The sequence below is a fragment of the Vicia villosa genome, linkage group LG1, assembly GCF_029867415.1.
Source record: "Vicia villosa cultivar HV-30 ecotype Madison, WI linkage group LG1, Vvil1.0, whole genome shotgun sequence".
NCBI classification, from domain to species: domain Eukaryota; kingdom Viridiplantae; phylum Streptophyta; class Magnoliopsida; order Fabales; family Fabaceae; genus Vicia; species Vicia villosa.
In genome coordinates this window covers 13,039,760-13,060,558 of record NC_081180.1, presented here as the reverse complement: position 1 = coordinate 13,060,558, position 20,799 = coordinate 13,039,760, and the positions used below count along the sequence as shown (strand labels likewise).

Genomic DNA, 20,799 nt, shown 5'->3' with positions numbered 1-20,799 from the left:
TAACACCCCAATTTTATTTATGAGTTATTTGTTTTCATTTATTATTATATAATATAGTAATTAATTAATTAATTGTGTGTTTTGTGAATATATGTGATATACGGAACAATGTGGCGCTAAGCTTTTCCGTAGATGCATCTACGAAAATTTCTTTCAATTGATTTTTATGTGTATTTTTTTTTCATATACATTAGTTTTTAAAAAATATGAAATACTTCCAAATGTACATCTAAAAAAATTAGGGACAAAATTGAAATTTTGCATGGTGTGTAAGAAATGCATATGGTTGGATGAAAAACTTTCTTAAAAAAATATAGCGGAAAACTTTCTAAACCCTAAACCCTATTCCACCGACTTCAATTCCTCTCAAGTCTCGAACAAACATTAACCTATCTGCATACTCTGCCATCGCCGTGTTACTGCGAGACGACGTCGTCCTCCACAAAACCAAAATAACGAAACCCACTTACCCGCTGATACCGTCTTGTTGTGATTCGCGAGTCGCTGCCGTCAGCAGCACCAATGGTGAAGCACTACAGACCCGCCGTGAGTATTGCACGTCTTTTTATCCAAGTACTCACGCCTTTCTCAATTTCATGGAAAATCTCATTCTCATGGTTTTATTTTTGTATGACAGGGGAAGAAAAAGGAGGGAAATGCTGCCAAATTTCTCACCAGGACACAGGCACTCAAGCAACTTCAAATCAGTTTACCCCTTTTCAGGTTTTGTATTCTGAGAATCACTTTGAATAGGTTAATTGTGAAAATTTGATTCTTATTTTGGCTTTTTTAAATTTTAGGAAATTGTGCATTTTGAAAGGTGTTACTCCACGGGAACCTAAGAAAAAGTTCAAAGGAAATGATAAGACTTACTACCATGTGAAAGATATTAGCTTTCTACATCACGAGCCTTTGCTGGAAATACATAGAGCAATAAGAGTACATGAAAGGAAAATTAAGAAAGCAGAGGCAAAGAAAAACGTTGAACGTGCAAACCGGCTACGGGAGAGAACACCCAAACCCAAAATAGATAGGATAATTCGACAGAGGTTTGTTTGATTTTTTTGTCTCAATTAATGTCTGACTTGTAGCTGGTGATGAAAATCCAATCATTTTTTTTATCATTCTTTGAATTATAGGTATCCAAGATTCGTGGACGCACTTGGAGAATTGGATGACTGCCTTACAATGGTACATCTTTTTGCAGCTTTACCTGCGACCGAGAGCCAAAAAATTGACGTGGGGCGGGTCCACAAATGTCGAAGGTATGAACATGGAATTATAATAGCTTTAGATTAACATGTTTTAAAGAATTTAGGTCTTTGGTCCTCAATCTTTACTTTGAAAGTAAGACCGGAGGAATATAATTTATGTTATTAAAACTACAACTTTTTATGCTGTAATAATATCATCTCATTTATATATTGTCTGCCCCTATTATTTAGATTGGCACATGAATGGCAAGCATTCGTATCCCGTACTCACAAATTGAGAAAAACATTTGTGTCTGTTAAAGGCATATACTACCAGGTACCAATCATGGCCGTTTGTTATGTTAATTGATCATAATTATGTATTTTATGTACTTATTATGTTGTTTGTGCAGGCGGAAGTTGAGGGCCAGACAATAACATGGTTAACTCCTCATTCACTACAGCAGGTTGTGTCTAATGATGTTGACATTCCTACTATGCTAAACTTTCTACAAATATATGAGGTTAGTTGAGGTTAGTTTAATTTCATATTTAAAATAAGTATGTTCATTTTTTGTTTACTCATTGGTATACATTTCATCCGAAGTAATAGGGCTATAAATCTAATTCATGGAAACACATAATTTTAATAAGTTCTGTTGTGTTAGGATCATCATGTGATTCACGTTTAAACCAAATTTAGTTATACAATTTCTGTGGACATCCATATACCGATTGGTATGAACAACTTCTAACTTAAATCTATATAAAAAATTGGTGCAGCCTCTTCTTGGTTTTATCAATTTCCATCTCTACCATTCCATAAAATTGAAGTATCCTCCAATACTTGATCCTCGCTTGGAGGCTTTGGCAGCAGGTACTGTTTTCTCTAAATTGTATCAAACTATAGAAACTTGAATTAAACAGTCTTGTAGAGATTTAACATATGTGCTAATCAATTTTTTTACTTCAAATTTTGAAGATCTATATGCACTGTCACGATATGCCAATGCCAACCCCAGACCTGCCATACTGAATTCTGAAGTTTCTCAATCAGTTGAATCTGAACAACTGGAGTCCAAGCCAATTGGGGCAGAGACCCAAAATGAAGATTCTGAACTAAGACTTGCTCAACTTCAGCATCAACTGCCTTCTAATGAACCTGGTGCACTAATGCACCTTGTTGAGAAAGCTGCCGGAGAAGATGAAGAGGAATATGATGAAGAGACAGGACAATGCAAAAATCTCTTTCAAAATGTCAAAATCTTCTTGAGCAGAGAGGTATGACCTTATATAGCATTTGTTGAGTTAGAGTTTGTGTTAATTTTTTCAATGTATGGTTTACGATATTGTAAAATGAATTCATGCATGGGTTAGTGATGTTAAAAACAGGCATCATCTCTTACAGGATTATACTTAGAAGCACAGACATTTATAAAAATAACTGCTTGATGAGATAGTTGATTGGTTTACATATTTTTTAGTTATAAATTAATGTGTTTGTATTAGAACTTAAGAGCTACCTTTTTTTAATTTTTGCAAGTACTATTTGATAACCGGTAATGAATCTGATAGGTTCAATCTAGTATTAACAGTATAAAATAACAGTACACAGATGGATGAAAATAGAATATGTGATTATTCAGCAAAACACACTAGAGTTCATATGGGATCTAATGTAGTACAGCAGGCACTGAAATAGCAGCAAAAGAAAGAAAAGGAAAAAAAAGGACTGAGGCACTTCGAGAGGCCTTTCTCTCCTAGGATTCAGTACCCAAAACTGTGCATACTGATATTCCTAACAATCATTCTATTTATTAGCAGTCCTACGATTTCTCTTGTAAACTTTCCCAAACCTACCAGAATCTCTTAAAGATGGTAATGAATCTAATCTCCTTAAGTTGCCAATCAAGGTTGGGTCAAACACTTCAACTATTACAACAAAATTTGGTCCAAAGCAAGGTCTTGTTTTTCATTTCTTATTTGTGTAGTTTCATTGGTAAGTTATATGCCGGAGTAAGACTTTGCAGAGGCTTATAACAAGCCGCTATATGTAGGTACCATTACCGATGAAGATATATTAAAAAATTGGCCTATTTTTGGAATTACTCAAATGGTTGCGCATATGTTTTGACATTGCTTGTACTGCTGTGGTATGATTATTCAGGTACCAAGGGAATCATTGCTTTTTGTTATTCCTGCTTTTGGTGGTATAGTTTCATGGGAGGGTGAAGGGGCTCCTTTTGTGGAATCTGACCAGGGCATTACTCATCAGGTTTGTGATTTAGGCGACTTAAGTTATATGAACTTGCTTTAATGTTTGCTAAGCTATTGCTTTCATTTCTGTAGATCGTTGATAGGGAAGCTCAAGGACACAGGTTCCTTTCAAGAGAATATGTTCAACCACAATGGGTATTTGACTGTGTGAATGCTAGAATAATTCTGCCAACTGAAAACTATCTTGTCGGCAGGTAATTTCTAATTCTTTTCTGTTAAGAGAATGGACTCTCTTCTATATTCTATAATATAACTCATTTAGTGTTGAATTTGGTGGTTTACAAGTATCTACGATATGAATGAAGTTGATGAATAAGTTGAAACCTAGAAATTCATACTTTGAAAATTTTATTTATAAACTTAAGATGTCTCTTTTATCAACAGGATTCCTCCACCACATTTGTCTCCTTTTGTTGACTATGATGAAGAAGGAGCATATGTTCCGGAGTATGCAAAGACTATTAAACACCTGCAAGCTGCTGCCAGAAAGGAAGTCCTCCCACTTCTTGGCCTTGAAAAAGATTTGGAAGATCCTCAAAACCTTCTGGCTGACGGTGTCATTGATAGAGCAGCAGCTAATCATGCGGCTAAGGAAAAGCAGAAGGTATGGCAAACTACTTACTATCCATAATATGATTGTATGAAGAATGGATGGGATCATTCTATAAGTAATTATTTCAACGGTTATGTTGCAGATGATGAATCATGAGCTGCGATACCAGGAGGATTTGAAGAAAGAACTTCAAGGTGCCACATATACTTCAGCAGGTTCTACAGCTAGAGAAGAAACATCGGCCGGATTGATTCAGACTGGTGAATCAACTAATAATGGTCAAGCAAATGTTGATAATGATGCTGACATGAGTAACATTTTGTTGTCACGTAAAAAGAGGAAGCTGTTGGAAGCCATGCGGGTACGTTCTTTTTATCCCTTTTATCCTGTCTATGACTGCGCATGACTTTTTTTTTTGAATTATTTGTAGTTATTTTCTGTTGGTTCTGATGTTCATAATTTTTGTTGTTGAAATCTGTCATTCAGATATCTAATGAACGCAAGCAAGCTAAATATGATGTTATTACTCGACGGGCTCAGAATCAAAGGAGTTGAAAAGGATTCTGCAATCTTAAGGATTCCTGCAAATTTTGACATATCATTCTGTTTTCTTTTGTTGTTTGCAACTATAACTTATTATAGTCATTGTTCTTTCAGTTTGTAATAGACACACAAGGCCAAAGTAAATTTTGATCTTTTTTTTGAGTTCTCAGGTTTGTCACATCTTGATAAGTGTAGGATTGTTATGAGCATTCACATTTTTGCATTCAGAAGCTTAAATTTACCAGGGTGCGGAAGAATTATTTTTTTTTATTTGACATCCCGAAGTTGTGAATCTCACAAGATATATTTAAGCTTTTATGTAATTTTCTAGTTGGCTGCTGATAAATAGTTTTATCAGCATAAACTGTTTTTGAATGTCACCTATGTGATCTAAACTGGACCGAATCTGTCGGTTTAACCGGTTCAATTGGAAACCGCGCACATATCCGGTTCATTTAACATTTTATCAACTATGTGGGACTATAAAGTTTGTATAGAAACGATACATTTTAAAAAACCTGAATATAGAAAAATCTATTTTATAAATTGAGACCCATAAGCAACTCTAATTTCACCTATTCAATTCAATATATTATATATTTTTTGTTAAAATTAAAGTAAAATTGAGTTTGAATTATTATAATATTAAGTATTATATATTTTAGTTTAATAGTATTATATTTTATTTGTGTAAGATATAAAAAATTAATTAAATTTTAGTATTTTATTATTACCGAATTTGTCAAATTTTAAAACCTTAAATCTCATACTTACACTGGTTTAATGTTTGGTTTGGTTTTAATTATTTTGAATGTCACAAGTCACAACTAACATGTTTTCTAAACATAAGAACAAGTTTGATACAATTCAGTAGAAACTGTTTTGAATGTCGCAACTAACCTATGCAAACACAAATTGAAAGAGTTGTCATATAACGCCTAAATTCTACATATCTCTTTCTGCTCTAGATGCAAGACTTTTTGCTGAATAGGATCTAGAGCAGAATAAGTCTAGTCTGGTTACCATTCTATTCTATTAAATAAAATGAAAGAGTTGAAAGTGGATTCCTTTCTTCAATATATTCTATTAAAACGTTCTATCTATTCACAGGTTCAAGTTCAATTCAATTGTTAATCATATTGTAGTTATGTGGGCAAAATGTGTTACCTGCAGCCTATACAACTGTAATAGGTAGCGGGTTTTTTAATCTGATTTAGAATAGTTTTTACAAAACTCTGACTCTAATTTTAAGGTTAATTTCTTTCTAAGAGTTGGAAAATGATGTTCTTCCCATTCTGGTTGCTCCTTTAACTCATTCAAGAAAGTTGAATTCTGGACGAAAAAACCTAATAAGAAGATAAAACAAGTACACAATAACTATCGATAGCTCTTCCATTATCCTATAACACACCCTCTTTAAAAGTAAATCATTTGCTAAAAGTGCTTAAGGGGCTTAGTCGTGCAATGCATCGTGAAAAGAGAAAATCTCCCTTAGCTAGGGATCTACCATATTTAGTGACAATTGTTGCTGGTGAAATGCTACCTTGTGTTTTATGACTACCTTTTCTCTTTTTTCATGCTTTTCTGAATTTAAAAAAAACCTAACATCTTAAGATCAGACGACGAAGTTGAACTCTAGTTTGAGGATGGATTCTCTACGAATAGAAAGAAAGGATTTCTATCTAAATGAAAGTTATGCCAAAGGAAACTCATACTAGAATGCAAGAGCGATAGTCAATTGTTCTCGTTCTCCTATTTCCTTCTAATGGAGGGATCTTGCTCACTTTTTCATAAAGGGTTAGTCTTGGTTCTGTTAATGGCCTATTTCTGGACTGCTCGACAAGTGTTAAAAGTTGAAAGTAGATTCTAGTGCGGATATTGGAGTTCACACTCAAAGTAGCTCTTTCTCGGCCTCTTTATAAGAGATATAAGATCACCTAAGTCTCGTTATGGATTGATGGCTAAAGGAGCGTCTACCATTGTTTTCTTTGGTAGAATAAGCAAAAATATCAGAATTTAAGAGCTCGTTCTTCTGAGATCCAGGCTCCTGCCTTTCCAAGAGAAAGTTAACTTAGTCTAATCGACGAGCAGTAGAGGGAAGAAGAGAAGACTTGACTCTAGAAATGAGGTAGTTTTCTTATAGTATGTTTGGTTTGGCTTTTGGAAGAGCCAAAAATAATTCTAAATGTGTAGAATTGATTCTTGAGTGATTTTGAGGAGTTTGATTCTTCTAAAATAAAATTGATTTCACATTTAGAGTTGATTCTACTTTAAATTATAATTTGTAGCTTCTAAATCTAGACATGATTTTTACATTTAAATTTGTTGTTCAACTCATTTGGCATAAATGTATTCAAATATAAATTAACTATGCTAAATTCTGTTAAAATCAATTCTACCAAACTCAAATTTATCAAAATCAATTTTGTCTAGCGTCAATCCAAACACACGTTTAGTCAAGATGTTACTAGTGTTGTTAACAAGTGAATCAGAAAGAAGCAGTTGCAATAGGACTAAGGGTACGCTTTAACTCAATGGTACACTTTTATTTAAGATTTACAAGAGTTTATGAATTTTGAAATCTGATTCCGGTTTTGTTAACGGCTCGATTTAGTCCGATCAAATCGGAATTTTGGTTTCAATGATTCAATTAGACTGTCCAAATCAGAACTGGCTTTGTTTTCCAACCAACCAATTGAACCAGCCGGTCTGGTTTATAAAAACATTGAGCTACCTGACTAAGTCAATAAAACATTCTCATAGACAACCTGAGAAAGACAAAACAATACGACCTTGTCATCTATGTTCATTCAAAAATGGTCAGTGTTTCTGTTTTCCCCAGCTTTGATTGAAAGTTTTGTCCCTGACAAAATTAATTTTTTTACGTTAATAAACAGGTTCTTAAAATTTCGGGGAAGTTGGAGGAGGCCACTTACGACAGAATGGTCTCCTGTGGTCATGTACCACTACCAGATGCCGTGCTATTTGATTCTTTGCAAAAGGGCTATAGTAAAAAGAGTTCAGGTCTCATGTGGTCATATACTATTGCACTTGTCTGGTACACACCACAGAGTTTATCTATATCAACTTGCACTACAATTTACATGATTCATTTCTATAATTGATGTTTCTCATTATGTATTATTATGATTATGATGACATTTTACATATAGGTCTTGGTCAGTAAAAACAAAAATTTGCATGGTACTTGAGTATGTGACTGGAGAGGAATTATTTGACAATTTTAAGTTACATTTATCTGTTGAGAATGTACTTGTGGATGCCGAAGGGAATCTCAAGATAAAATGATTTTGGCCTTAGTGCTTTACCCCAACAATTTAGGGTGAGATATGCTTTGATCTGCGAATATTCTTTGTCCGTGCTTCATTGAAATTGTTTACTCAAATGGTCAAAATCACCCTAAATTGTTGGGGTAAAGCACTAAGGCGAAAATCAAGAACAAGCATCAGGAACCATATTTGCAGGCAGCATGGTCAAAGAATCAACTGAAGTAGCAAGAATTATCATTTTCATGGGCAGTACTACTCAACAATCTTAAGTTACTTTTCTAGAACATTGATATCAGGAGGTTCTAATACAGAAACTCAAGCTCGCCTAATCTTTGATCTGGAAGAACCAGAGAATAAAAAAGTTTCAAAACTGATGGTCAGTGAATTGATATACAAGAATTTACATATGCCAAAAACAATCAAAATAATAAGTAGAGAGGTTTCAGTATCTACATAGGCATTTACACCTACATTTATCCTAGTAATCCTACTACTACAGCAAAGTAAAAATCTTCTAAGCATTCTTTACAGCAAAACTTCGGATTGGAGGTGACAGACAAACCAACTGTATGTTGATAGAGCAGAATAAGTTGCCCCTCTGCAAGCATCAATAAGAAATGGTGGGTCACCCTAATGCAAGACCGTGGCAACTCCTGTCCTGGATATTTGAGAGTAAGGAAGTCACACATACCTCCGGGGTTTGCTTATTACAATCATAGAGCAACAACCCGTAACTACTTGTAATCAATTCGACCTTCTTTCCTGCCATGCAAGTGATGAGGAATTTTTTCCTGTTGGTCCGTATTCTGTTCTTCTTGATGAGCATTTCTAGTCACAATTCGTATAGGGTGTGCCTCGGTGTTGAACACCCATTCGTCGAGAGAGATAACTGAAGGAGGTGAAAACAAAAGATAGAGGTACTTGAGGGTTTCTGCAAGGAAGAAGCTCTGCATCATATTATCTTTGTCACCTGTAGTCACCTGGGTGTTCAACCATGGCTTAGTTATGTTCCTTGGTGTACAAGTTAGAAAAAGAAAACCATAATATTTTATAAAGCATATGAAAATCTTCTTCATAAAGAAAGAAAAAGGAATCTGTGAACCAAATATGTTCTCAATAGAACATACATTACTTGATCATCTCATGCAACCAATTTTTGTAGGAACAAAACATGAATAAGAAAGAAAAACATTTTGGAGAAAAAGTGAAGGGCTTTAAGAGTTTCTTACATCTTTGAGTCCAACATATCCTGCCTCAGTGCGAGAGTTGTTTTCAAATGCTTGGAAAATATTCCAACCCCATTCTTGGTATGTTTTGTTTTTAGTGAAACGCCAGAGGTAGAACAGCGACTCAATTGTTTCAGGTCTTTGGATATTCCATGAGGTACCAACATTCATATCCTACAATTATCTTTACCTTAGCACATAACATCTAAGGGGATTTGAAGAACAAACAATGTGAAAACGAAAGATCCAAACCTCTCCACTGCGAAAGTAATAGTTCTCCCCAGCTAATTTAGTTGGCGTAGACTCGTAAAAATTGTAGCAGGTCCATGCAAGCTGCACAATTAGATGCAATAGGATTCAGTAGAGGTTCAAAGAAAAAATGGCAATCGAAACCAACAAATTTCTGGCACAAATCAGCACTTGGCACAAAAAACTATTCCTCGTAAGTAAAAACTAACTAACAAATGTTCTAGTAAATCTAAAACCTCTAATGCTTTGCAGTATGGCCAGATAAAAAAATTACAGTCTAGCTTCTGGATGCAATCTATTCTTTATTTTGTTTTGAAATCCGAATGATGGTTCCAATTGCTTGGGTAAATGGCAAAAGTAACATGGATAAATTAGCACTCAATAAATTTCTAGCACAAATTAACCGTTGTCACTAAAAAAATTTCTTCCTTGGAAAAAATTAACTAATAAATGTTCAATTATATCTAGACTTAGGATGCTTTGTAGTATGTTCAGATAGAGAAGTTAGGGTATTTCTTCTGGATGCAATTTAGTTCTTTATTCTGTTTGGAAATCCGAATGATGGTTCCAATTCCTAGGGAAAAAGGCAAGAATAAGGTGGGGATTAAATTCAAGCAAGCAATTATTGAGAAAAAATTGTGTTGATCTTAATAAAATGAGAGTGTAACAAAGTCTAAACAAAACATACGTAGCAAGCAAAAGCACCTTGGCATTAAAAATATCCAGAACTACATGTAAATTGAGGCAAGTTTCAGGTAGCTTACTGGATAAGCCAGCAATCAACAATAAATTACGGATAAAATATTAAGAGCAGTGTATATTATGATTAATTAACTCAGCAATTGTTGTTAGAAATATAAATTTTCCCCTGGACGGTTTAAGTTTTTAAGAGAATTGATCATTTGGAATTCTTCAACAACAATGCTATGTAACTGGGAAAAACTCGGGAGTTACAACACCTTTCAGGAGGTATTTTCTCTTCCAAAAGCTTCTTATTTATGTATATGCATATTTTATTCTTTTCTTTCCCGTGTACAAAAAGATTACCACGGCATGAACAATTTGAACTGCTTGAAGCTTTATAGAAAAAAAATTTATGATGACGAATTTCACAAATACTTGAGTATTACCTCCTCTGCCAGAGACATAATTTTTCCGCCTTCTCCAGGGCCGTAGCCAGAAGATCCCAAAGCCAGCATTCCAGGAACAAAACATGCTAATTCATCCATCTGAAAAAGTGACAAAAAGATGAAACAATTTTTTCCAGAACATGTCCATCTAAATTAAATAAATGTCCATTCCAAGTAACACCTTGTCCAAGAGTGCATTTCCAAGCTTTTCAGATATATACACAAAAGATGACGGTGTTGACTTCTTAATCAAGCTTTGCAGACCTTTCATTGATCTCTCCCACATTTCCCTGGATAGGCATTTTCTCGCACATATAAATATACTGGGATCCAAATGTAGGCTTATTTTTTAAGTTGAAATTTCTATAACAGAGTAAAGGACAAAAAAAAGGTGGGCCAGATGATTGTCGTATTTGGACTAAACAGATAATACATGCAGTGAGAGTATAACAGACAGTGAAGAAATCTTAGTCAAATGTCGTTTGTTTTGTAGAGCATACAGTGAAGAGCTCAGAAAATTGAAGAATTAAATTCTGATAATTATAAAAATAGTTGCAAATTCACTACATTGGGTTCAAGGGAAGACCCTATATACTTTGGCTTCTACCATAAATTTATGGCAAAAAAATACGTCAATGGTGCATTAGTGAGAGGCAGAGTCAGATGCATTGACGAGAGGCCGGATAGCTGGATCAATAACTTTTTACCATGCAGAAACAACAAAATATGCAATTTCCAAAGGAAAGTAGACATTTCAAGTTTGTTACCTGTAAAACTGTACCGTTTCAGTCTTGTTTCCTTGTATCCATGCCTTGAGCAGATACTCGTAGAAGCTGCAACATAGTCATCGGCACCCTATTAGTTATTAGAAGCGACTAAAATCTAGTGAAGCTAGTTTATATTTACTTTCAACATATTGTCGCACTGTTAGTACCATTCAACAGAAGACAACAATTAGTTGAGTTGAATAATGAATTATGCTATTAGTTGGCCATCTGTTTCCTAAAAAAATGTGACTGTAAAATATGCATTTATGGAAACTTTCAACATATGCATGCATGGAAACATCTCTATTCACAGAAGAATCATCATCACTAAAGTACATGTCAACATATTAAAGAACACTGAGCTATTGTAAACGCTAAACACCAACATAACTCCAGTTTATTCAAAAAATCATCCCTCAAGAAATTTCAATTGCTTAAACGTTTTTCAAAAAGATTTTCACAATTTAAACTTCCAGAAGTAACTTTATTTTTTTAAATAATCAAAGGGGATTTTCTTCAAGACATTGAATATCATAACGTATGAATCAAAGGGGATTTTTTTCAACCAACAATTTACATCAAGAATTGGTCTTTTGATAAGGTTTAACAAACCTCAAAAGTTATTGAATATGGTGCAAATTGATCTGAATCAAGTGTATAGAGCTCTCACTTTCACTGATAGAAGTTGCGCATATTGGAAGAATTACATGTACGTCATATTTCCGGTAATCATAAGTCATAAGTACGAGTATGGGCAACTGACTTGGATTAGTCGGTCGCAAGGCCGGATACCAAGATTTCAAAAAAAAAAAAAGATGATGAAGTTCTATATCAAATTCAGTTTATAATCGCACAGTTCCATTCATCATAGATGGTCGACAATTCATCTCTATCTTGCAAATTCCATAAGGCTTGTTATTAAGTTAAACAAAATATGGCTTAAAGTTGCAGCTAAATTTTCTTTGAAGATATAGCTAGCAACCTTAACAAAATTGGCCAACGACTATAAGATAAGGTCATGAAATGAGAGTAATATAAGATGTTATCAGTTTTATCACCTATCACCCATAGCACCAAATGTAATTGCTCCAGATGATTTAGTTCCAGTTAATGGATTAAGATATATGGGAAGCAACCCATCCTCAGGAAAACTTCTACGAAGCTCTTTGATGACCTTCTCAGCCTGAAATATCAGAAGGCAAATACCTCAAAATTGACATAAGGAATAAACTTCAACCCGCTTTCACAGTCGCAACATTATCAAAATCAGTAACACTTGGGGTGAGAAAAATTCAAAAACAAGATTATGTATGCTCAGTTCACCTAAAAAGAAGAGATTCACAATGTTGAAACTAATGATTCCCAAAAGAATATAAACATTTTGGAAACCCATAAGAAAGGGCAAAATATTACCGTTTCCTGGTACTTGGGATCGTTTGTCCTTTGAGAGAGAGCAATAAATTCAAGCTGCTCTGAACCAGAATCTGCAAGAATACTGTTTCCCTAGTATCGGAGAACAAAGTATTCAGAACATAAAACACACAATAGCTAAGAAAATATTCCTAGCTTCCTTACAGACAATTCCTAGAAAGCATTTCGAATAATAAACAGATGCAAATAGTTATTGTCAAAAAAAAAAAAATGTGAATAGTTGAAAATAAGGTTCATTAATTTTTTTGAATTAAATAAAAATCAGATAAAATTGTGCAACAAAACGTAGAAAGTAGACAGGCTACAAAGTCAACAGAAATAGTGGATGTTAAGTTAATAAGATTAGTATGATAGGGACTTGGGTATTGTCGACTAATCTATGGAGTTTCAGCTTGCTGGAGGGTATTAGAGATATTAGTAATTGGTACTTAGTGAGTAGCTTGTTGGTAGGTGGTTCCTTATATATAGGATGTAATCACCTCATGTAAGAACACTTTTCATTTTATATCAATTTCATCTTCATCAATTATATACAAATTAAGTCGTTTTTCTCTTTGTTTCCATGGATATCGTGTTTCTTAATAGTATGTATATCTTGTTGATTACTATTCTAGAATTAAGAGGGGAAATATAAGGAAATAACTCATCTTCTAGAATCAAGGAGATACAATTGTACAAATAAAGGAAATAACTGTAAAAGTAACAATACATCGTAAAGCCCACACATACCCGCGTCCACCTAGGGTTATTTGTATTGCCATAGGCCAAGTTAATTCTGTTATAAGGGATTCCTGAAGGTGTATTCCAAGCAGGCAGCAGCTTGTCTGCAATATCTCTAGCCTTTTCTAGGAAGACTTCATCGCCAGAGAGATCGTAAGCACTTAGAAGCCCACCCAAAACTCTGAATATTGAATATAACCAAAATAATTGACAGATGAGTGAAAATGGACTACAAAGCATAAGCAACATATGCTCCAATTAACAAAGTTACAGCAACTATCAGGTTGTTGAGAAATAACTTCAATAAATATAAGATTGAACCTTCTAATTCAACCTTATGGTTGTCTCAAACACACTAACTTCAATATTCTTGTTGAAATACAATGATTTTGCAATCCACCTGAAATATTTATTACATTAGATGCTTTAGATGTAACCAAACTACGATATAGAAACCGGAACTATGAAGAAGAAGAACTCACTCTCTAGCTCTTTTGAATTGGGTATCAAGGCCCATTATAAATAATGTGTCAAGAGAATCTACTAAAGTTGCCCCTAGACCGCCAAAACTATCAACACCATTCATTGATTGTGGCTGTGAGAGGAATAGCAAGCTAATTAGGTGCAAAATTCAGATTTTATCAAGGGGTGAATTGAACAGTCAAAATATGGAAGAATATAGCAAAACATTTACAAGGGGAAACATCATTTCCTACTATGGATTATTTCTTAAAAGAAAATGCTAGATTTAAAAATAAACAACATATGCTCCATGCTGCACCAACAACAACAACCACAACCAAGTCTTATCTCACTAAGCGGGTCGGATACATGGATCAACTTTCACTCTAATGTTCTATCCACGACCATGCTTCTATCCAAACCATTAATCTCGAGATCTTTCTTAACAACTTCTCTTATAGTCTTTCTAGATCTCCCCCTTCCTCTAGTTGTTTGACTTTTTTCCATTTAATCTACTCTCCTAACCACATAATCTAAATAAGAATCACGAATTAACTCAGCTAGTAATAAAGTTAGTATACTCCATCAAGTAATATCTATTTACATAGAAATATCATGCAGGACATTGGAAACACGATACTAACGTTGACGTGTCAACACTCAACACCGTTAATAATTTGAAAAAATGAATAATTAAACGTAATCACAAGTGTCGGTCCAGTTTCGGACAAGAACATAGACACAACTTTTTTTAGAGGTGTTGGTGCTATGTGAGTCACAACTGATTTAACAAATGCTATTAACATTTCCTAACTTGTATGATATGTATGATGAAATGATCTTAAATACCATTAATCATTAAATAAACAAAACATAAAGTTATGTAAAAAAACCTTAAGTTCATCCTTTCCCCACGCAAACTTTTCATAAGACGACCATGCATGAAGCATAGCTTCTTTAACTTTCTCTCTTCGTTGCAAACTAATAGGATCATCATCATCATTATCATCAACCTCAACCGAAACACCCTTGTTGAATTTACTGATACTTTCATCATTTTGTATACTCTCATCATTCTGTATACTCTCATCATTTTGAACACTTTCTCCTCCTCCTGAGTCATTCATATTACCCTTTATATCTTCCAGCTGCCATTTCAAATATAAACCAAATCAAGCCAGATACACAAAAAAAGTCAAATTTAATAAATTTTCGTAATTTAACAGATCTTACTGTTTTTTGCAAGTGTGTAACCTCTTGCTTTAATCTCAAAATATCCTCCTGAAACAAAATCACACCGATCAGCTTAAAAATGAAAACTTTCTAATTCTATGACAAATGAAATTGAGGAATAGCGATACCTGGTGTTCTCTGTTGAGCAATTGACGATCATAAACAAACCATACAAGAGAGACGATAAGGAGAATGATGAGTGCGAATCGTTTAGGTCTTTTTAGGTAATAACGAGGTTGAACGTAACGCAATGTGGATGACGAATATGTTTTCCTCGCCATTACGGTGGTGATGAATTAGAATGTGGAATTGGAATTTTTGTTTGAGAAGTGTATAATCATAGATCGATGCAAAAGTGTAAAATTGTTGAATGTGAGAAATGTGGAGAATAAAAATCGGAGTTTCCTTTGATTCTGCGTTCCACGATTTTGGAAGGAATGGATGAACGAGAGAGGAAGGTGAAGATTGTGGTTGTTACACGTGTTGTGCGGTGAAAATTATTCCCCTATTATTTTGTTCTTGTTTAGAAAAGAAAGTGAGAGAAAGAAATATTATTAAATAAATTGTTGAAACTAATAAAGAGATTGGTGAAAATATAGTAAAAGATGAACAAGTGAAGCTCTAAGTCAAAAGATGCACTTAGAAGTTGGAGTTCAGAAGTTAAACTTAGAAGCTACACTGTTCATGCTTAGCTTAGCTAACATGGTATCATTGACATGTGATCAAGCCTCCACTCGATTAACTCATCTCATCCACCTTGTTATCTTTTTAGTTTTTCATTTCTTTTTCTATCAATTTTTTTCCCTTCATGTTAACCATGAATGTTGCAAGCTCTGCAAGCAACATTTATAGTGATCCTCCATCAAATGCCAACAACAAAGGTTATTAAACTGATAATACCCTTAATTCTTATTTCATGCGCCCCAATGAAAATCAAGCATTGCTCCTTGCTTCTCCTTTGTTTTCGACCAATAACTATTATTCATGGTCAAGATCCATGACAATGGTGCTTAGATCCAAGAATAAGCTTCATTTAATTAATGGAAGCTTACTTCAACCAATGGATGAAGATCACAATTTTGTTGCTTGCGATCGGTGCAACACCATGATTATGTCATGGATTCACAACTTTGTTGAATCAGAAATTGCTCAAAGTGTATTATGGATGAATATTGCAGTTGAAATATGGAACGAACTAAGAGATCGTTTTTACCAAGGTGATGATGTATTCAGAATTTTAGATCTTCAAGAAGAAATCAGCAACTTGAAACAAGGTGATTCATCCATATCTTCTTACTGTCATACCCCATAATTTACCCGGTTTAATTCTCATTTTTCAATTTATTAAGGGAGTTAAAAATTAGGAGCCATAGGGTTTGATATATCTATTATTAAACTCGCTCTCCTATAAAAACTCCTGTATAAATTGGTTTAAGATAAAAGAGAGGGTGTAAATAACAAAACCCTTCTAAATCCAATTGATACTTGGCCCATTCCTAAATTGCTCCTTGGAAAAAAGAAAGATAAGGGGGGGGTGTCTTTTGAGGAATAAGAAAATTGGGTTCAACATTAGGCCCATTCGGATTTTCTAAAATTTCCTATAAATATTAATTTTTCAACAAATGAGTATTTATTTAAAATCTTATGTAATCTAATTTGAAAAATAATCAAAACTAATCTTTCTATTTTTTTTATCTACCATGTAGACTGATATTAGCGTTAATAACTAATTATTATAAGATTAATGAGGGATTATTTGGTTAATGAAATTAATTGGGTTTTAATGGTTTTTGTTCATTTTTTTGGACTCAAGTGTATATTGGGCCAAGGATGCAATGGACCGGTTCACGCGTGGGCCGGGTCAACACCAAGACGGGTCATGGACCGAACCGGATTGAACCCGCTCCACTATTCACCATCCCCAACCTTGCAAACCCTAGCTCACCTCTAGCGGCGGCCGCCACCTTCAACCTCACTAACCCTAGTTCAATCTCCGCCCAGGCCCAAACGTAATCAAAATCCACTCTTAACAAATATAAAATCAAATCAAATTTTTATTAAAGAAGAATCGTGTACAAACTTACAGATCTCAATCGAATCAAATCAAATAACTAACTTAATAATCTAAATCTAAGTTTTCCTAATTGAATCTAAACCTAGACTATAAGAACAGAAGAAGAGAACAGATCCGAGGATTGGAAATTTTTCTGGAGAACCCTAAGCGCCGCCGCAAGCTCGAACATCTGCCTTCATCTTCGATTGAACCTGAAAATCACAGAGAGGGAGAGATTAGAGCGAAGATCGGAGCTAACACGTACCAGAAATCAAGAACTTAAGGTAACTATCGCAAATACGTAGCTTAGGGGATTCGATCCATTGCATGTTCATGTTTTGATTTAGTATGAATCTGGAAATTTCTCTTGTTTATGTTGTTGGTTTCTGGGTTTTAGTATGAACAAAGGGGGCGGAGGGGATGAAGATCATAGAGATCTTCATCGATCTGGGGAATTCTGGGTCAACATGTTCGAATGTTTGAGTTTACCGGTTGAACATTCAACCGGAAACTGGGTTTAGCGGCGGAGAGAGAGATGATGGGTGGTGGCCGGTGGTGGTTCGCTTGGATTTCTGGGTAAAGCCACAAGAGAACAATGAGAGAGAGAGCGAGGAAGAGAGAGAGAAGAATCTGGAAAATGGAAGAAAATTGGCTCTTTGGTAGCCAAACTCTTCCCTCCCACCGTTAGATGAACGGCACGTGGCTTCTCGATAGCCACTTGTTGGCACCAGGACTTTGATCCGGTGCATTCATTATCATACACCCTCGCTTTGAGAAAAGACATGCAGATCGTGGGATCTGCATCAACGACCATGATCTAGTAATCCATACCATACCCCCCTGCACCCTCGTAGCACCGGATCTAGCGGACCAAACCTAAATGGGCTCAGCCCGTTTGCTATTAACACAGCCTATTTCCTATCCTAAAGAGAAAACGCACCCCCCCTGGTAATAAACAAAAATAAAATTCAATTAAAGAAAAACTTTGGATTTGTTTAAAATTTATCGGTAAGTGATTAATTAAAAGTTGTTCATTTTTATTCTAATAATTCATTAATTAATTCTCCTGATTTTGGTTAATGATAATTAATTATTTAAATAAACTTCTGAAATATGTTGGATTATATTTTTAACAATTTAGCTTAATTTCTCCTCAAACCGACTAAATCTATTAGTCGTATTAGACGGGAAATAAAATTGTATGATTAATGCATAACTTACCTACTTTCATAATTCTCTCCTCGACCCGATTGAAACTATCAGTCGCTTTAGACGAGAGATAAAAATACGCAAACTAAAACACAATTAATTCGCTGCCCGCGATGATCGAATCTATCGATCTGAGTAACCAGCGATGCCCATCAATCTGTTAGCTATACTGGTCGAATCTATCGGTCACCGCATCTAACAGTAACAAATTAAATCAAGGTTGTACGCCAACCTCAAAACACTTTCACCCCTCGAATCAAATTCAACCTACGATAGGCCATCCAAAAAGCCTCTAAAACAATTTCAAATACAAATTCAATCTTAAGGCGTACAACCTTGATCCCGAACTACGTTGACTCTGATCCTCCATAAGGAGGTACGTAGGCACTTAGTAACAAGGCGAGTCTCCCCCCTAAAAATCTCAATCCAGTTTTAAACCTTAATTTTTACCCTTTTCATTTTATTAGCTATAAACCTTATCTTTTGCCATGAACCCTTATCTTTGCAATGTTAGCCTTTAGGAAAGGGTTGAGGGTGCCTAACACCTTCCCTCAACTTGATTATAATAACTTACCCTGAATCTCATATCTGCGTAGGGTTTCCTATTCGCCCTTCAGAATAGGTGGCGACTCGAAAGCTGATAATTTTTAGGCAGGTTGCTACAGCTGGCGACTCTGCTGGGGAAACACATATGGTGAATTATTATGCTCCTAAGGCTTGAGAGGGTTTAGGTTTAGGTTTGTGGTTTAGGGTTTGTGGCGCATTTTAGGGTTTGGGGGAAGGTTTATCTTTCTAATAATGATTTTTTTAATTATTTATTGTTTTTTATTAAATATTTATTTGCCATATTTGCATTAAATGTTAATTGTTATATAATTTGCATTATTGGGTATATTTCACTGCTGTTAAGCCTAAGCGTGGGGATTATAATAATGACCAGAGGGGAATTACATCGCCTACGAGTCTTATTATAATTCCACTCAGAGTGGGTTAAATATTCGGAAAGTTCTGATACGAGGCTCGACCTTGTTGAGGGGTGGACTGGGTAGTTAGCTGATCTCTCTAGGAACCAACCCCTAAAATTCGAACCTCATGGACCAATGAGTTGTTCTAAAATCCAAAGAGACAAAAAGTCTCGGCGGCTACGAATGATCCCATGAGACCTTCTAGAACTTCCCATGGGAAGGGTAGGCTCCCGAGCCGTTACGTCGAACCTATGAACTTAGGGCCTACGTGATTATATGTTGAATATGTGCTTATTATTATTATTATAATATTGTGTTTTTTTGTATAATTGTTTGCATGCATCATACATCATGTGCATATTTTTATCATGTCTTATCCACAGGTAAAAAAAAAAAGAGAAAAAAGAAGAATAAAAAAATAATAATAATTCTTTTGGTGAAAATTCAGGAAAAATGAATGCTAAGAAGCCTATTGTCCATCTCACCGTCTCAGTGCCTGACATCAAGAAATTGAGAAATATAAGGGATAAGATGTCATCAACTGCTTTGAATAGGTTTGAGGGCCGTTATGGGAATATTCTGGATTTGCTAAAAGTCAAGATTCAGGAAGAAGCAATTACTGCCTTGATACAGTTTTATGATCCACCGCTCAGATGTTTCACTTTTCAGGATTTTCAGTTAGCTCCTACTTTGGAGGAGATGGATGCTATGCTTGGGTTTTCAAGAATTAAAAAAGTATTTTATACAGGTGCTGGAAAAAGGGCTGAAATGTCTGATTTAGCCAAAGCTTTGGAAGTGCCCGTTGCGGATTTAGAAGCTAATCACAAAACCGATGGAGGAATACAAGGAATTAAAAGAACTTATTTGGAAGCTCAAGCTATGTCTTATGCTCAAAAGAAACAATGGGACATTTGTGGACATTTTTTGGCTCTTTTAATTTTTGGTGTTGTTTTACTTCCTAATAAGGCGGAATATGTTGATGATGCTGCTATCCATGTCTTTACCTCTTTCAGAAATTCAAAAGAGGATCCAACTCCTACCATTCTTGCTAATATTTACTATACTATCCATGATCGGTATGAAAAGAAAAGGGGAGCAATATCTTGTTGTCTTCATCTATTGTATTCTTGGTTGACTTCTCATCTTTACAAGGCTAGCTACTTAATCAAAGACTTGACTAGGCATGAATGGTCTCAAAAGCTAAGGGCTCTCAATGCGGATTCTATTCTCTGGTTTGCGAGAAAATTGAATTCTGAAAGAATTATCTATAAATGTGGAGAATTTAATAATGTGCCTTTAATGGGAACTTTGGGTTGCATCAATTATAATCCCGTGCTTGCATTGCGCCAATTGGGTCATTCTATGGATTGTGAGCCTTCCGATCAACAAGTGGAAGAAATGTTCTTAAGTAACAATGGGAAAGGAGATCCAAGGACACTAAAGAAAATCATTCAAGCTTGGAAACATGTTCAAACAAAGAACTATGGGCCGAAGAATA

General features: G+C 34.9%; 2 protein-coding genes across 2 annotated transcripts; one reads left to right on the top strand and one right to left on the bottom strand.

Annotated features, from left to right (window-relative positions):
• Window positions 1-324: 324 nt before the first annotated feature.
• Window positions 325-4,731, top strand: LOC131601241 (pescadillo homolog). The gene is made up of 13 exons (XM_058873017.1): window positions 325-546; window positions 638-723; window positions 801-1,049; window positions 1,140-1,265; window positions 1,446-1,530; window positions 1,607-1,717; window positions 1,977-2,070; window positions 2,176-2,474; window positions 3,361-3,468; window positions 3,543-3,664; window positions 3,855-4,074; window positions 4,166-4,384; window positions 4,510-4,731. Exons 1-13 carry the CDS (start codon window positions 523-525, stop codon window positions 4,576-4,578), a joined length of 1,812 nt encoding a protein of 603 aa, XP_058729000.1. The 5' UTR covers window positions 325-522; the 3' UTR covers window positions 4,579-4,731.
• Window positions 4,732-8,187: 3,456 nt separating this feature from the next.
• Window positions 8,188-15,670, bottom strand: LOC131628798 (mannosyl-oligosaccharide 1,2-alpha-mannosidase MNS1-like). The gene is made up of 15 exons (XM_058899617.1): window positions 15,203-15,670; window positions 15,075-15,122; window positions 14,735-14,989; window positions 13,862-13,974; window positions 13,714-13,779; window positions 13,389-13,560; window positions 12,642-12,731; window positions 12,287-12,411; window positions 11,229-11,294; window positions 10,643-10,751; window positions 10,462-10,560; window positions 9,335-9,415; window positions 9,086-9,256; window positions 8,548-8,836; window positions 8,188-8,454 (listed from the first exon to the last, which is right to left on the bottom strand). Exons 1-14 carry the CDS (start codon window positions 15,353-15,355, stop codon window positions 8,591-8,593), a joined length of 1,794 nt encoding a protein of 597 aa, XP_058755600.1. The 5' UTR covers window positions 15,356-15,670; the 3' UTR covers window positions 8,188-8,454; window positions 8,548-8,590.
• Between the last annotated feature and the right edge of the window lie 5,129 nt (window positions 15,671-20,799).

What these genes read in the sequence shown, in the direction of transcription:
- LOC131601241 (XM_058873017.1), top strand. Translation starts at nt 523, where the DNA reads ATGGTGAAGCACTACAGACCCGCC. An exon ending in CGGGTCCACAAATGTCGAAG is followed by an intron (nt 1,266 to 1,445) that starts GTATGAACATGG and finishes CCTATTATTTAG; the next exon opens with ATTGGCACATGAATGGCAAG. An exon ending in CGGCTAAGGAAAAGCAGAAG is followed by an intron (nt 4,075 to 4,165) that starts GTATGGCAAACT and finishes GTTATGTTGCAG; the next exon opens with ATGATGAATCATGAGCTGCG.
- LOC131628798 (XM_058899617.1), bottom strand. Translation starts at nt 15,355, where the DNA reads ATGGCGAGGAAAACATATTCGTCATCCACATTGCGTTACGTTCAACCT. An exon ending in CAATTCAAAAGAGCTAGAGA is followed by an intron (nt 13,780 to 13,861) that starts GTGAGTTCTTCT and finishes TAAATATTTCAG; the next exon opens with GTGGATTGCAAAATCATTGT. An exon ending in GAAATGCACTCTTGGACAAG is followed by an intron (nt 10,561 to 10,642) that starts GTGTTACTTGGA and finishes TCACTTTTTCAG; the next exon opens with ATGGATGAATTAGCATGTTT.